The sequence below is a fragment of the Tiliqua scincoides genome, chromosome 1 (genome assembly GCF_035046505.1).
Source record: "Tiliqua scincoides isolate rTilSci1 chromosome 1, rTilSci1.hap2, whole genome shotgun sequence".
Classification (NCBI taxonomy): domain Eukaryota; kingdom Metazoa; phylum Chordata; class Lepidosauria; order Squamata; family Scincidae; genus Tiliqua; species Tiliqua scincoides.
In genome coordinates, this window is record NC_089821.1 from 8854226 (window position 1) to 8870198 (window position 15973).

General features: G+C 44.3%; 1 protein-coding gene across 1 annotated transcript in view; it reads right to left on the reverse strand.

The window, feature by feature from the left end:
- The window catches only part of DPH6 (diphthamine biosynthesis 6), a 275217-nt gene that overhangs the window by 208443 nt on the left and 50801 nt on the right, over positions 1–15973 (reverse strand). Inside the window, exon 4 of the mRNA XM_066634307.1 lies at positions 2083–2156. Within this exon, the coding sequence (XP_066490404.1) occupies positions 2083–2156 (74 nt within the window). The remainder of the gene's footprint in view (positions 1–2082; positions 2157–15973) is intronic.

Here is a 15973-nt window from a genome sequence, read left to right on the forward strand (position 1 = left end):
GCACTTTTTCAAGTGGGTGCTCCTCTTTTTTTAGCAGGGGGAGAGTAACTGGCCCACCTCACCCCAGCACTGTCTGTTCTAGTGGCTGTCTGCTGGTATTCTTTTGCATCTTTTTAGATCGTGAGCCCTTTTGGGACAGGGAGCCATTTAGTTATTTGATTTTTCTCTGTAAACCGCTTTGTGAACTTTTAGTTGAAAAGCGGTATATAAATACTGTTAATAATAATAATTAATAATAGTTTTGGTGGCGGCAGTAGCCACGTACCCAGCATCCCATGCAGGTGGTGAGTCCAGGTGAGATAGGAAAATATAAGATCCTGGGAAATTTCTGGCCACCCTCTGGGTCCTGGGCACCCTTTTAGACTGGGTACAAATTACACCCTTTGCCCCCTTCTCATGGGTCCTGGGAACTACCACAATATGTTGTCTGCTGGGAGGGTTTATATATACTGGAGTTACATTGTCGTTCACCCTGGTTCAGGAACTGGAACAAAATAGATAGTGAGCCAATTGGTAAGCACATTGCAAGTTTTGGTGGGAATTCACTAACCCAGACAGAAGAGAAGCTGAATTCTCCCTCACGGCTAATGGTGCTGGGGAAAAAAGGCAAAAGCTGTAAGCTGATCCCAGCAGCCAAATGACATAGGGCCCAATCCTAAACAGTGGATAAACTGTTGCAAATGTGCCAAAAGACACGTTTGCAGCCCTCAGCACTGGTCCAAGTGGCAGAGAGATAGGTAAGTGTGTGGGGGATGCATGGAGGAGGCATTCCGGGGCAGGGGGAGGTGCGGGGAGGGCAGAGAGAGGGCGGAAAGAAGGTGTGCCAGGGCAGACAGGGGTGGAAGGGAAGCGGGACTGATGGAGCTTTGCTCCACCGGATCCTGAGCCTCTGTGTTGGGCTGCCAGTCCAACACGGAGAGTCTTGATTCTATGCTGACCCTTGGATTGAGGGGCTACTCACCTTACCTGGGGAAGAGGACAAAAGTCCACTTCTCTGAAGTGGCCGCTGGCGCTGCCCAGGTTGCGCTCAGGATGCAGTGGCAGCCATTTTTTATGCCACTGCAGCCCTGTGTGCTGGGCAGCTCAGGATTGGGATGCCTGACTGCTGTTGGTGAGTCAAATCTGCCCCCAAAGCTGAAAAATAGACACCCCCCCCCCCAAAAAAAAGGTCAGGGCAACACAGGAGTTCTTCACTTCTTGCTTGCTTCTTTATTCCTCCTCTTCCTGAAAAGCAATTAGTGTTTTATGGCTAATGTGAAGAGGCGAAGGGCACAGTTCAACCTGAAAGAGACACCTGAGGTGGAGGTGGCAATGGTGGGTGCTTGCCTTCCTGGCTCCCCCCTTCTTCTCCTCCTCCAGAGAATAGCACTGGAAACCCCATTTCTCTGGCTCTATAAAAATATTAATGTTTTGAAACACTATAAATATTTGAGGCAAAAAAATATCAAGAACCAAAAACTAGCCAACTTGCATAAAAGCACACAAAAAATTGGCCGGGGTGTAGATACAACTCTGTTTCCAGTTTTGTGGCAGTTTGTTTATTATTATTATTATTATTATTAACAGTATTTATATACCGCTTTTCAACTAAAAGTTCACAAAGCGGTTTACAGAGAAAAATCAAATAACTAAATGGCTCCCTGTCCCAAAAGGGCTCACAATCTAAAAAGATGCAAAGGAATACCAGCAGACAGCCACTAGAACAGACAGTGCTGGGGTGAGGTGGGTCAATTACTCTCCCCCTGCTAAAAAAAGGAGCACCCACTTGAAAAAGTGCCTCTTACCCAATTAGCAGGGGTTTAGATGAATTGTGCAGTAGCTTTACCTCGCATTCAAGACACTATGTATTTTTAAAGTACTCAGGGAAGATACACAATATCGTCACAGCGTCACATAAATACCATGCTGTAACTCCTATTGGGGAAAGCATCAATTTCTACTTTGCTCTGTGCTAACCTGACTTACGCTCTTCGATTAAAAGCAACTTTCGTTTAAGGGTTTCGTTTTAGAGTCTCTAAAAAGAAGAGAAGCACCACTGCCAACTTCAAAAGATAGCCAACCATGAAGGCTAATTTTACTTACACATCTTCCACGCGGACCCGTTGATAGTCTGAAAGAATTGCTCCGACTGATACACCTTCCACGTCCTCCTTCTCCTGAAAAAAAAGTTATAAATAAATATTTGAGATTTGTATCAGCAAGTTAATGAAGTACCTGTAAATCTAAGAAGTGTTTACTTTTACTCAGGATGCAAATAATTCCTTTAGCTGTATAACAGAAAAAAGAGAGAGACAGAAAGAGGATTGATGTCTAATCAGGGACTTCTTGCTTATGTGCAATCTCAATTTCAGAAACAAATGCTGTCATCATCTCAACTACAGCACTATAAACTTGTCCATAATTATCAGTAGGATCCATTGATTTTTGTAGAAGGAAAGCCAGCATCAAACAGCTGAAACAGAATTTCCTGGTCACAAAGGAAGATGGGACATAAGAACATAAGAACAGCCCCACTGGATCAGGCCATAGGCCCATCTAGTCCAGCTTCCAGTATCTCACAGCGGCCCACCAAATGCCCCAGGGAGCACACCTGATAACATGAGACCTGCATCCTGGTGCCCTCCCTTGCATCTGGCATAGCCCATTTCTAAAATCAGGAGGTTGCACATACACATCATGGCTTATAACCCATAATGGATTTTTCCTCCAGAAACTTGTCCAATCCCCTTTTAAAGGTATCCAGGCCAGACGCCATCAGCACATCCTGTGGCAAGGAGTTCCACAGACCAACCACACGCTGAGTAAAGAAATATTTTCTTTTGTCTGTTCTAACTCTCCCAACACTCAATTTGAGTGGATGTCCCCTGGTTCTGGTGTTATGTGAGAGTGTAAAGAGCATCTCTCTATCCACTCTGTCCATCCCCTGCATAATTTTGTATGTCTCAATCATGTCCCCCCGAGGAGTCTCTTTTCTAGGCTGAAGAGGCCCAAACGCCATAGCCTTTCCTAATAAGGAAGGTGCCCCAGCTCCGTAATCATCTCAGTCGCTCTCTTTTGCACCTTTTCCATTTCCACTACGTCTTTTTTGAGATGCGGCGACCAGAACTGAACACAATACTCCAGGTATGGCCTTACCATCGATTTGTACAACAGCATTATAATATTAGCCATTTTGTTCTCAATACCTTTTCTAATGATCCCAAGCATAGAATTGGCCTTCTTTATTGCTGCCACACATTGAGTCGACACTTTCATCGACCAGTCCACCCCCCCAAGATCTCTCTCCTGATCTGTCACAGACAGCTCAGAACCCATCAGCCTATATCTAAAGTTTTGATTTTTTTTTTGCCCCAATGTGCATGACTTTACACTTACTGACACTGAAGCGCATCTGCCATTTTGCTGCCCAATCTGCCAGTCTGAAGAGATCCTTCTGCAGCTCCTCACAATCACTTCTGGTCTTCACCACTCGGAAAAGTTTGGTGTCGTCCGCAAACTTTGCCACCTCACTGCTCAACCCTGTCTCCAGGTCATTTATGAAGAGGTTGAAAAGCACCGGTCCCAGGACAGATCCTTGGGGCACACCGTTTTTCACTTCTCTAAATTGTGAAAATTGCCCATTGACACCCACTCTCTGTTTCCTGGCCTTCAACCAGTTCTCAATCCATGAGAGGACCTGTCCTCTAATTCCCTGACTGTGGAGTTTTTTTAGTAGCCTGTGAGGGCTACTGGTGAGGGACCGTGTCAAACGCCTTCTGAAAGTCCAGATATATAATGTCCACGGGTTCTCCTGCATCCACATGCCTCCCCCTCTTAGTCTCCATGCAGGCATCTTTTGCTTGTCTCTATGCATGTCTCTTAGTCTCTATGCATGTCTACTCAGAAGTAAGTCCCATTAGAGTCAATGGGGCTTACTCCCAGGGAAGTGTGGATAGGATTGGGCTGTAAGGAACTCTTCTTAAAATACATCGAAAACTACAGTCTTACCGGAAAAAACAAACAAACCCCTTTTCTTAGTTGCTGCAGAACAAACTTAGGATACTATAGGGGTGCTGAATCTAAAAAAGGCATCAGTTTTGCCTGATTGACTGTAGTTTTGGGGGGTACAGCACAGCCACCTTGTATGCTGATTCAAACCGCTTCCTTGAAAGGAAGCCGATGCCATGGCTATGCCGTGCCCCCAAAACTAGAGCCAATCAGGTGAATCTGATACCATTTTTGGATTCAGCACCCCATAAATCTGGGGCATTTGGTGGGCCGCTGTGAGATACAGGAAGCTGGACTAGATGGGCCTGTGGCCTGATCCAGTGGGGCTGTTCTTATGTTCTTATGTTCTTATGTTCTTAAATATATAAAGAATAGGTCTAACTTTTACAACAACAAAATGTATGTAGGCCTTGCTATCCACTGCTGGGTCTTTCACTCGGTCTTTCTGCCGTTTTGTTGCTATGAAATCACATCAAAATTAACTTTTTCTTAATATATTAGCTTATGTTTTAATACTGCACAATACATTAAAAGCTTGCTGTCCACCATATCTTTATATTGTACACAGCCAAATGGTTTATTTTGTAATTGGTAGATTCTTAGGTTCTAATCCTATACACCAGCGGTTCCCAAATTCTTTGGGAGTTTGGGAACCTGGGTAAGTCTTGGTGGGGGAGGCACAAAGGCAGCAACGAAGGCATTGACACGATCCCCAGGATTGTGCTGCTGCTGGGGACAAAGGGAGCAGTACCAGACTCTGGGGGGTGCAGGGAGACCTGCGGACACCTCTGCAGGGCTCCCAAGCCTCAGATTGGTTAAAAAAAAAAAAGCTATCGTGACCCACTTGTGATTTGCAATCAGAGGCTGACGCTGCTCACTGCAAGTTTAAAAAAAAATTAAAAATTTTTTTAAAAACTTTTTGTCCCCAGCAGCGGCGCAATCCTGGAGATTGCGTCACTGTCTTCCCCACTGCTACACCCATTAAGGGGGCAGGCACCCCATTGAGAACCTCAGCTATACACAATTATCTGGGAGTAAGTCTCCCTTAACTCAGTAGACCTGACTTCTGAACAGACATGCAAAGACATGCGAGCTGCTAAACACACTGGAAATCCTAAGTTTAATATGAGCAAATTTATATTGAATATAAATTCACAATCACATTAAACGTAAATGTGCTGAATGATACTGGCTTCAGGGCTAAAAATACAGAATTTTATTTGGCCCCTTCCCTCCCACTGATAACACAGACACCAGTGTCCACCACTTCATCATCCTTTGCATTGTTAACATCTAGAAAACATTCTTCTTAATTTCCTGTGTTGGACTGCATCAAAAGACTTTGCTAAACTACAGATAAATCACATCTGTCCTACTTTCTTCATCCACCCATTCTCGCACTATTTTAAAATGATAAATAGCTAGCTATATGTGTACTTATCCCTAAATAGAACCTTTTCAACATTTTCTATAGCACCATACTAAGTTTTTAAAAACACTTGAATAGGGTATTGTGAGTACAAAAGCCTCTGATATTCCTGCTGTATACATCCTTGGCATGCAAGGTAGCTGAATTGCCACTAGTTTTTCTTAGAATTCATGTAACAGCCTTAGGTCCAAAGCACTTTTTAAAATTATACAATTAATCCTTCTAACGGCCTTGTGAGGTGAGCATAGTTAAGTACAACCCGATTACTTTGCCATTTTATGCACAAAACCAATGCAAGTCAGAGCAAGTGGGAACCACATGGGGAAAGAGACTTGCAGAATAGAGACCACACAGCATGAATAGGGTGACAAAATCAAATATAGTGCTGCATCATCAGTCTCAGTAAATGTACTGTTTCTGTACAGTAAATGTACAGTAAATATACTACTGTTTCTGAACCACGAATTAATGTATCTGATTGCAATGGAATGGGAGTTAAGTGCAGAAGAATCAAGGCACTATAGATTAAATTTGAACAAGTCTGATCGGATTTCCATGCGGTTTCTTGGTTGGTTTCCCAGTTCTGGACACTGTAGCAGGATAAGAACAAAAGAACATAAGAACAGCCCCACTGGATCAGGCCATGGCCCATCTAGTCCAGCTTCCTGTATCTCACAGCGGCCCACCAAAAGCCCCAGGGAGCACACCAGACAACAAGAAGACCTGCAAGGCCTCCTGGGAATTGTAGTTTAAGAAGATAAGAACAGCCCCACTGGATCAGGCCACAGGCCCATCTAGTCCAGCTTCCTGTATCTCACAGCGGCCCACCAAATGCCCCAAGGAGCACACCAGCTAACAAGAAGACCTGCAAGGCCTCCTGGGAATTGTAGTTTAAGAACATAAGAACAGCCCCACTGGATCAGGCCATAGGCCCATCTAGTCCAGCTTCCTGTGTCTCACAGCGGCCCACCAAATGCCCCAGGGAGCACACCAGATAACAAAAGACCTCATCCTGGTGCCCTCCCTTGCATCTGACATAGCCCATTTCTAAAATCAGGAGGTTGCCCATACACATCATGGCTTGTAACCCATGTTGAACATAAGAACAGCCCCACTGGATCAGGCCATAGGCCCATCTAGTCCAGCTTCCTGTATCTCACAGAGGCCCACCAAATGCCCCAGGGAGCACACCAGATAACAAGAGAACTCATTTTGATGCCTTCCCTTGCATCTGGCATTCTGACATAACCCATTTCTAAAATCCTTTTGCACTGCAGGGTTCAACAGAAAGTCGCAAAGAAAACGAGGCTCAGACACATGGAGAAAGATCTAAGGAACCAGCGACTGACCATCAACAAGGCTAGAAATATCACCACCAATTGCCGAGAACGTGTGTCATGCATGACGCACGGATTCCGGCAGCACCTAATGCTGTGTTTTGGTTGAGAGGACAACCTGCTCCCCAAGTTCCAGATAAGGATTAAAGAAGAAGATAAACTTGACTTGTGCAAAGTTCTGGGGTAAAATTGGAAGATTCTATCTTACCTGTGAATTCCCCTTCTCAGTACAAGTGTATGCCACTTAATGACGGAAATATGTTCTCCTATCCCCGTTGTTATATGATTAGGTCATTAAGTGAACATTCAGTCCAATCTATTGCCTTTGTTGTGTAAACAGACACTGCCTGCCGGATACTAGCTGGCTGCACAGGCCCCTGGAGACAGATCGCCTCTTCTTTGCACTAATAGCCTCCTTGTTGCGTAAACAGACTCTTTGCTGCAGGACATGAGAGACGTGATTGCTTCATCCAGAGCATCTTTATTGTGCTTTGACCACCGTCATATATTTGGTCCGTTGTTAAGTGGCGCACCCCTGTAGCTCCAGGGAGGGTCAGTGTGGTACATCTGGGACAATGTAAGTGGTTCCATCCCATTGACAGTCAGAACCATTGGGACAGCGACAACAACGCAAGGCACTCAAGCCTCAAGAGTGGGAGGAACCGCTTACATGGCACACTGTTGTGCTTTTAATACTTACCGCACCAACCCCCCTCTGGCTACACTACTGGTGCCACAGTTGTGAGGAAGGTAGGCAGCGTTACTGGGAGGTCCTGCTGCAGCATCACAGTGTTGACGGAGCACTGCACACTCCAGCCATTTTATGACAGTGGAACTCTGTTTGGCTGTCTTAAATCCTTATCCACGACAACTCAATCCTGCCTACGATTGGGCTGTCAGTACAGTTTTGGTGCCAGGAGAAGGTCTTCGATTTTCCCAAGCTTCTGTTCTTATTGCTCCCAGAATATCTGCTGTTTTAACTTTTCAAATGGTGTAGTTTGATTGTTTGGTTCTTATTATAGCAATTTTCTTATTATTGGGAGCACAAGAAGAACCCAGGAGCCCGGTAATGACTTCAGTAAATAAAGCCCCCCTTCTGACCATAGCAGCGGTGCGATCCTGGGGATCACGTCGCTGCCACTGCCCCACCCCTGCAGACACCCCTGTCGTGAAAGTGCCGTAAAGCGCTGTTGCAGCAACCTAGGTGAAGTTAGGCCAGTGTACTGACATACGCCGGCCTCCCCATGCCGACGTGAGTCCCGGGAGGCAGGTAGGTTGCGTCAGCCAAGCTCGGCCAATGCAGGGGTCAGGGGGTGTGTGCGGAGGGCGGTGAGAAGGCGTTTTGGGGCCGGGGGAGGGTGTTCCCAGGGGTAGATGGACAGGGAGTGGGGCCAAGATCTGGCAGTTATGCTGGATCCTAACCCTGCTCCCAGGCAGCCCAGGACAGTCCTGGGCTGCTTGAATTTGCGCTACCTCTTGAGGTGGCACAGATTTGAGTAGCCCCATTAGGGCTGCTGTGGTGGAAGCAATTCCCCTTGCCCCGAGCTGAGCCGCTTTCAGCCCCAATCTGGTCTTGGATGCAGCGCAGGCCCGCCAGACTGACTGCCCCAGGACAGGTTTGGATTGCACTCTAAGTTGTTCCCAACTCCTCCATAAGAGTTTGGGAATCACTAATCTATTCTGCTGAGTACACTTCTGTACTGCAGCGAGTCATGGACTCTCCGCTCACAACAGGAGCGGAAACTGAACGCTTTCCACATGCGCTGCCTCCGACGCATCCTCGGCATCACCTGGCAGGACAAAGTTCCTAACAACACAGTCCTGGAACGTGCTGGAATCCCTAGCATGTATGCACTGCTGAAACAGAGACGCCTGCGTTGGCTCGGTCATGTCGTGAGAATGGATGATGGCCGGATCCCAAAGGATCTCCTCTATGGAGAACTCGTGCAAGGAAAGCGCCCTACAGGTAGACCACAGCTGCGATACAAGGACATCTGCAAGAGGGATCTGAAGGCCTTAGGGATGGACCTCAACAAGTGGGAAACCCTGGCCTCTGAGCGGTCCGCTCGGAGGCAGGCTGTGCAGCATGACCTTTCCCAGTTTGAAGAGACACTTTGCCAGCAGTCTGAGGCAAAGAGGCAAAGAAGGAAGGCCCATAGCCAGGGAGACAGACCAGGGACAGACTGCACTTGCTCCCGGTGTGGAAGGGATTGTCACTCCCGGATTGGCCTTTTCAGCCACACTAGACACTGTGCCAGAACCACCTTTCAGAGCACGATACCATAGTCTTTCGAGACTGAAGGTTGCCAATACAATACTAATCTATTCTGCATTATTCAAATCCCTTCATTGCACATATTTCCACTAACATTGATAACTTTCTTAATTTATTACATTTATATTCTGCCATTCTTCTAAACAGGCCAGAGTAAGATTTTAGCCCCACAAGCCCCTCTCAGGATGTTAAGGTAAGAGGCAGGAACTCCATCAAGTGAGATTAATGGCTAAACAGGGATTTGAACCTGGGTTATCCCAACCCAACATTCCGGCCACTAAATGAAATAAAATGCATTATAAAACACAAAATCTTACTCATTTGAATAGAGCAACTGAGGAAAATTTCATATTTCCTGCTCAACAGAAGCCACCTGGTTGACAAAACATTCGATTGTTTGCTGTCCAAATGGGAAAACTAGGAAGAATTTTGAAAAAGGAGAAACCACAAAGATTTCATTTAAAAAGGAATAAAATGCTCTGTGTGCCCCAATTTGCTTGCAGATTAAAAACAGTATAACACGTGCTTTTTAATCCTCTTGTTACCCAATTCTTTAAGTTCAGCGAGAACAAAATTAGTGATAATGCTTTCCATTTAATTAGTATATTACATGCACTGTAATTATTAGTGGGAAATGTTATATTAATGAAAGTGAAAGTTAGCAGTAAATTACCTTGTAGTTATTGTCAATTTCCCAAGCTGCTGCTTCTTAAGATAACCCTCTCCCTATGGCCCTTCCGGTAATTTTTCTTTGCCTGATAAACATGATGATTAAACAGCACACAGTGCAAACCTTTGATACTTTTTAAATTAAATCCATGCCCAGCCTAAGGGCTATGTCTGATTTCAACTAAATGTGTCAGTTAATCAGATAAAAAATTATCAGCAACTCAAAGAACAGCAGCCTAAGGCTTCATCAGGGCTAGGGAAAGCCGAACAAAATAAGACATTCAGACAATATCACATTATGAGTAAAGGTTACTGATAAGCATAAAGCCAAACAGAACTGTTCATCAACTTAATAATATCTATCTTTGGAGAACCGTTACATACAACAGTCAAATTATCGCTTTTAAAAAAGCAATTAGAAAAATGGGCTACTATGCCAATACACCGTTTAATTGAACATGCACAGGGGGAAACTAAGAATTATGCCTGCAAAAAAAAATACAAGGCCCTTAAGAAAGGGTTTCACTGGGGGGGGGGGGCGGGAGAGAGAGAGAGAGAGAGAGAGAGAGAGAGAGAGAGATCGCTTTTTATTATTATTTTTGACTGAATTCACACATCTGAAATACAGACTGGTTCCAGAAAACAAATCAGGTATTCATGTTAAAAATTTAATAATTAACCTAAGTATGTGGCTATTATTTATTGTTTACATTTACTTTAAAAAAAATCTCACCCTACCTTTGTTAAAACAATTAACTGGACCACTTCTTCATCCTTCAGATATTATTCCAAAAGCATCTTCCTGATCACACAGCACCACCCTAAATTTCACCCATTCTATCAATCCCTAGTACAGTGTTTCTCAAACTGTGTGTCGGGACCCACTAGGTGGGTTGCGAGCGAATTACAGGTGGGCCCCCATCCATTTCAATATTTTATTTTTAATATATTAGTCTTGATGCTACCCTAGTATGTGACAGCATTTGGAGAAATATTGCAGATCTGTACTTTTAACAGGCTACTATGTAAATGTTTTAAATAATGATAGTAAATGGGACTTACTCCTAAGTAAGTGTGGATAGGATTGCAGCCTAGGATTGTTAAAAATTTTCCTGCTTGATGTCGTCACTTCTGGTCATGATATCACTTCCAGTGGGTCCTGACAGATTCTCTTCTAAAAAGGGGTCCCTGAGCTAAAAGTTTGAGAACCACTGCCCTAGTGAGTCTTATCTACTTTTGATGAATTACTTGGACCAGCCACTCCACTCTCTCCCTCTCCACCCAGGATCTCACCTGTTCATTCAATGATAAAATTATCAGTTTTAACATCCCATCTCCAGTCTCCCTCAATCATTTCTCCTTTTCTATCCAGAATCCCTTGATGAGATTATTACTCTGCTGTCCTCAGCTAACCCATATACACTGCCCTTCATTCATCTTGACTGCTGGCTACTAGCTCTTCCATCAACTCCCTCCGCACGACCAAAACATCACCAACATCCCTCCCCCTCCCCCTTCTTCTTCTTCTTAACAACAGTACTTATATACCGCTTTTCAACAAAAAGTTCACAAAGCGGTTTACAGAAGAAAATCAAATAACCAATGGCTCCCTGTCCTAAATGGCTCACAATCTAAAAGATGCAAAACACCAGCAGACAGCCACTAGAAAAGACACTGCTGGGGTGAGATGAGCCAGTTACTCTCCCCCTGCTAAATAAAAGAGGAGCACCCACTTGAAAAAGTGCCTCTTAACCAGTTAGCAGGGTTTTTATTTTTAATAAAGCTGCTTTGCTTACTTTTCCGGACAAGAAATTTTAGAAAGATAGCCTTACCATCGATTTGAGACAATGGCATAATAATAGTGGCAGTTTTATTCTCAATCTCTATTGTAGCAGTGAAATGCCGTGTAAGAGAACCATTTGATTCTTTATTTCTTGGTGCATCCAAGGTATCATAATAACATAACTTGTTATGTTAACAGAGGGGCTCTGAATTGCAGGACATTGCCCAGACAAGGACGTCTTGGGTACGGCAACCCCAAATGCATCAGCTCTAAGGTGCTAACATTACAGTGGGCGCTCAGTATCCCCGGGGGATCCCAGGTGTCCCAGGACACCTGCAGATACCAAAATCAGCAGATATTCAAATCCATCAGGGGCCCTCATTTTTCAGCAACCCACAAGTGCCTCTCAGAAGCCTTTAGGAGGCTTTCTGATGAGTGAGGAAGTCGTGGACAGCCTTCTCACATCTCAGAAGGCATCCCGGAGATTCTTTTTTTAATAAATTATTTCCTGGTCATTACTGAGGTTGAAATATTCTTTAATGTAAAAAAAAAAAAAACAGTTGAGAGACTCCAAAGAGAACAACTCTACTGTTACAAAACCTTACCAAAATTCTGGGTTCAGTTTTAACATGGCTCAAAGCGTCATGAAGTGAAGGCCAAATCAGTCTTCCTGGAGAAACCCAAAGAGCTCTACGAACCCTGCCTTGCAAGGTCTTGCAGCCCTTAGGATTAGGTTCTGAGAAGTTCAGAATGCATCTGTGTACGGATCAGGACTTCTGCAATGTTCTTTCCAAGGACAGCTCCTCGCACTGCATTGGGGTTTACCTCTCCATTGGGTGCTGCTTTTGCACACAAAAACCCATAAGTCCTTTCAATCCTGCCCTATTATTTTCCACATGTATACAGGCGTGCATCCCTTAACAACCTTTAATGACAGACCGCACATACTATGGTGATCAAAGCACAACAAAGAGGCCCTTAGGGAGGCAATCATGTCTCCCATAGCCTGCAGCAAAGGGTGTGTTAACACAACAAAGAAGCTCTTAATGCAAAGAAGAGGCAATCTCTCTCCAGTAGCCTGTGCAAGCAGTTAGTGTTCAGCAGGGGGTGTCTGTTTACACAACAAAGGCACTAGATTGGGCTGAATGTTTGCTTAACAACCTAATCGCATAACAAAGGGGATTGGAGAACATATTCCCTTGTTAGATGGCTTACACCTGTATACTGCCCTTCCTCAAATGATCTCTATGTGGCTTTTCTCCCTTCTTTTATCCTCACAACCACCATGAGAGAGAATATCTGGTCTACATTTACTTAATAAGCTTGATGGCTGAGTAGTGACTTGAACACGGCTCTTCCCAGTCTAATGCTCAACTACTACACCACACTAGGAACCCAATCCAGGGGAGAGTGAGGGCAGTTCATACTTGGGATGGGGGCAGGGAAGGTGGAAGAGGCGCATGCTGCATCCTTAACCCCATGCGCGGGGATGGCCCACTGTGCCAGTACTGCACAGGACTGGGCTGTGGGTGAAGGGCCTGTTAGGCATATAAACCGAACAATCATTTCCTGGTAAATTGCATTCAGGAGAGACAAGACTTCAGTCAATGCTCAAAATAACCGAATTGCTGCTACAAGGAGGAGATAGTAAAAACAATACCAAGAGGGGAAAAAAATGCTTAAATCAATCACTGATCACCAAAGAAACATCAATAATTCTACATAGACTAAACAAAAGCAGAAGTTTTCAGTCTTTAGCTTTTTCCCCCACTGTTTTTTCTAGTCTCAGACAGGAAATGGGCATTTTAAATATATAGAGCTCATTAAAGGGGCCCACTAAACTGTTCCGTAATGGTAAAAGATTTTGCGTTCAATGCGCAACTATGAACCAGAGAGTTAATGACCATGTCCATAACACAGTTGTCAGGATACTTTTAAACTTGATACTTTAAAGAAAACAACTGATGTCATGAAGCTAATTATTAGAACCTTGCTTTGTCAAGTCTGTACCAAATTTCAGACACACTTTAATAGAAAAAAAAATCCATTTATGAAATGAAACCTTACCCGTGTGCGTTTAAACAAAAAAAAAAATCCCCACGATCCCAATACAGAAATGAAATAAGTGACTTCTCATAAAAATGCAGGTTTTTGTTCCCAGCGTTCAAACTCATGCAACTTCACATGACGCATGGAGTTCACAGTGCTGCACAAAAGTTATAATGCATCTTCAGGATAAAACACATTCTGATTTTGAACAGCTTGGGGATGCAAGTTTAAAAAAAATGGAAAAGAAAAAAGGGACTAGCTATAGGTTTGCTGCAGAAGAAAATGGCAATGGTACCATTGCTTTCACACACACAAAAAGCAGAATCTTATAAAAATTAAGGATCCTTTAATCAAGGATCTTGTAAAATCAAGGAACTGGCTGCAATTCCATACTTAAGAGTAAGTCCCATCTTCTGAGTAGATGTGCACAGTGGGCCCTCCTTGTCTGCAGATTTGGAACCAGAAGATTTGACTTATTGCAGGTTCCAAACCTAAGAACATAAGAACAGCCCCACTGGATCAGGCCATAGGCCCATCTAGTCCAGCTTCCTGTATCTCACAGCGGCCCACAAAATGCCCCAGGGAGCACACCAGATAACAAGAGACCTGCAATGCCTCCTGGGAATTGTAGTTAAGAACATAAGAACAGCCCCACTGGATCAGGCCAGAGGCCCATCTAGTCCAGCTTCCTGTATCTCACAGCAGCCCACCAAATGCCCCAGGGAGCACACCAGATAACAAGAGACCTGCAATGCCTCCTGGGAATTGTAGTTTAAGAACATAAGAACAGCCCCACTGGATCAGGCCAGAGGCCCATCTAGTCCAGCTTCCTGTATCTCACAGCGGCCCACCAAATGCCCCAGGGAGCACACCAGATAACAAGAGACCTACAAGGCTTCCTGGGAATTGTAGTTTAAGAACATAAGAACAGCCCCACTGGATCAGGCCATAGGCCCATCTAGTCCAGCTTCCTGAATTTCACAGTGGCCCACCAAATGCCCCAGGGAGCACACCAGATAACAAGAGACCTGCAAGGCCTCCTGGGAATTGTAGTTAAGAACATAAGAACAGCCCCACTGGATCAGGCCACAGGCCCACCTAGTCCAGCTTCCTGTATCTCACAGCGGCTCACCAAATGCCCCAGGGAGCACAGGGAGCACACCAGATAACAAGAGACCTGCATGCTGGTGCCCTCCCTTGCATCTGACATAGCCCATTTCTAAAATCAGGAGGTTGCACATACACATCATGGCTTGTAACCCGTAATGGATTTTTCCTCCAGAAACTTGTCCAATCCCCTTTTAAAGGCATCCAGGCCAGGTGCCATCACCACATCCTGTGGCAAGGAGTTCCACAGACCAACCACACGCTGAGTAAAGAAATATTTTCTTTTGTCTGTTCTAACTCTCCCAACACTCCATTTTAGTGGATTGAGGGCCTGTGGCTGGAGGGCCTAACCAACTAACCAGATTCGACCAAAAATGCCTTCCAGTTGCATTCAGAGGTCCTCCAAGGGACACCCCGCAGATCTCATTATCTGTGGGTTCAGTATCCACAGGGTGTGTTGGAATGGAATCCCCATGGATACCAAAGTCCTGTTACCCTGCACATGTCTGATCTTGTCTTATCTTGGAAGCTAAGCAGGGTCAGGCCTGGTTAGTACTTGGATGGGAGACCGCTTGGGAATACCAGGTGCTGTAGGCTTATACCATAGTCTTTCCAGACTGAAGGTTGCCAACCAGCTGTAGGGGATTGTGCTGTAAGTATATAAACCAAAGATCACTGGAAAAAAGCTCTGCACGCTTCCATCTGCACTCTGGAGCTCTAGAGGCTGCTTCTTTTACAGCAGAGAGCTTATTCCCCCAGGAGAATCACTCCAAAAAGCCAGGATGGAGCTGGTTACAACCGAATACAAGGAGCTTCAGTTAGAAAGAAGGTTCTAACTGAAGTGCCCTATTGCTCACAGACAAAAACTTGCCCCATGTATGAATCTTTGGGGAAGTCAAATTTTTGTGCACCAAATATTGCATAATTTGGTAACAGAGGAGACATACAAAACACGCATATCACTTTGTATATCATTAAGAGTTGCAGAGCCATTGCTTTCAGTTGTAGAGAACCAATTACAAACGAGTCACTCAAATGATCATTAACAAAGGATTTTATAAATGGCAATTTTAATAGTATTTGAGTAGAATTCTCTGAAGAGAAAATGAAATACGGAATAATGAAATTAACTGCAATAAATCAAAAGAAATTAGAGTTGAACAATGACTCGGCATTTATTTACCATAACAGAATAAAAGCAGGTGAGAATAAGTGAACATGTCTGGAAAAAAAAATACAAAACAGGATGTTGGTAAAAAAAAAAAAAAAGAGAGAGCTATAGGCTGTAGTTGTCAAATATCCTAGTTGTAAATGCCCACATCTACGTTATACGATAT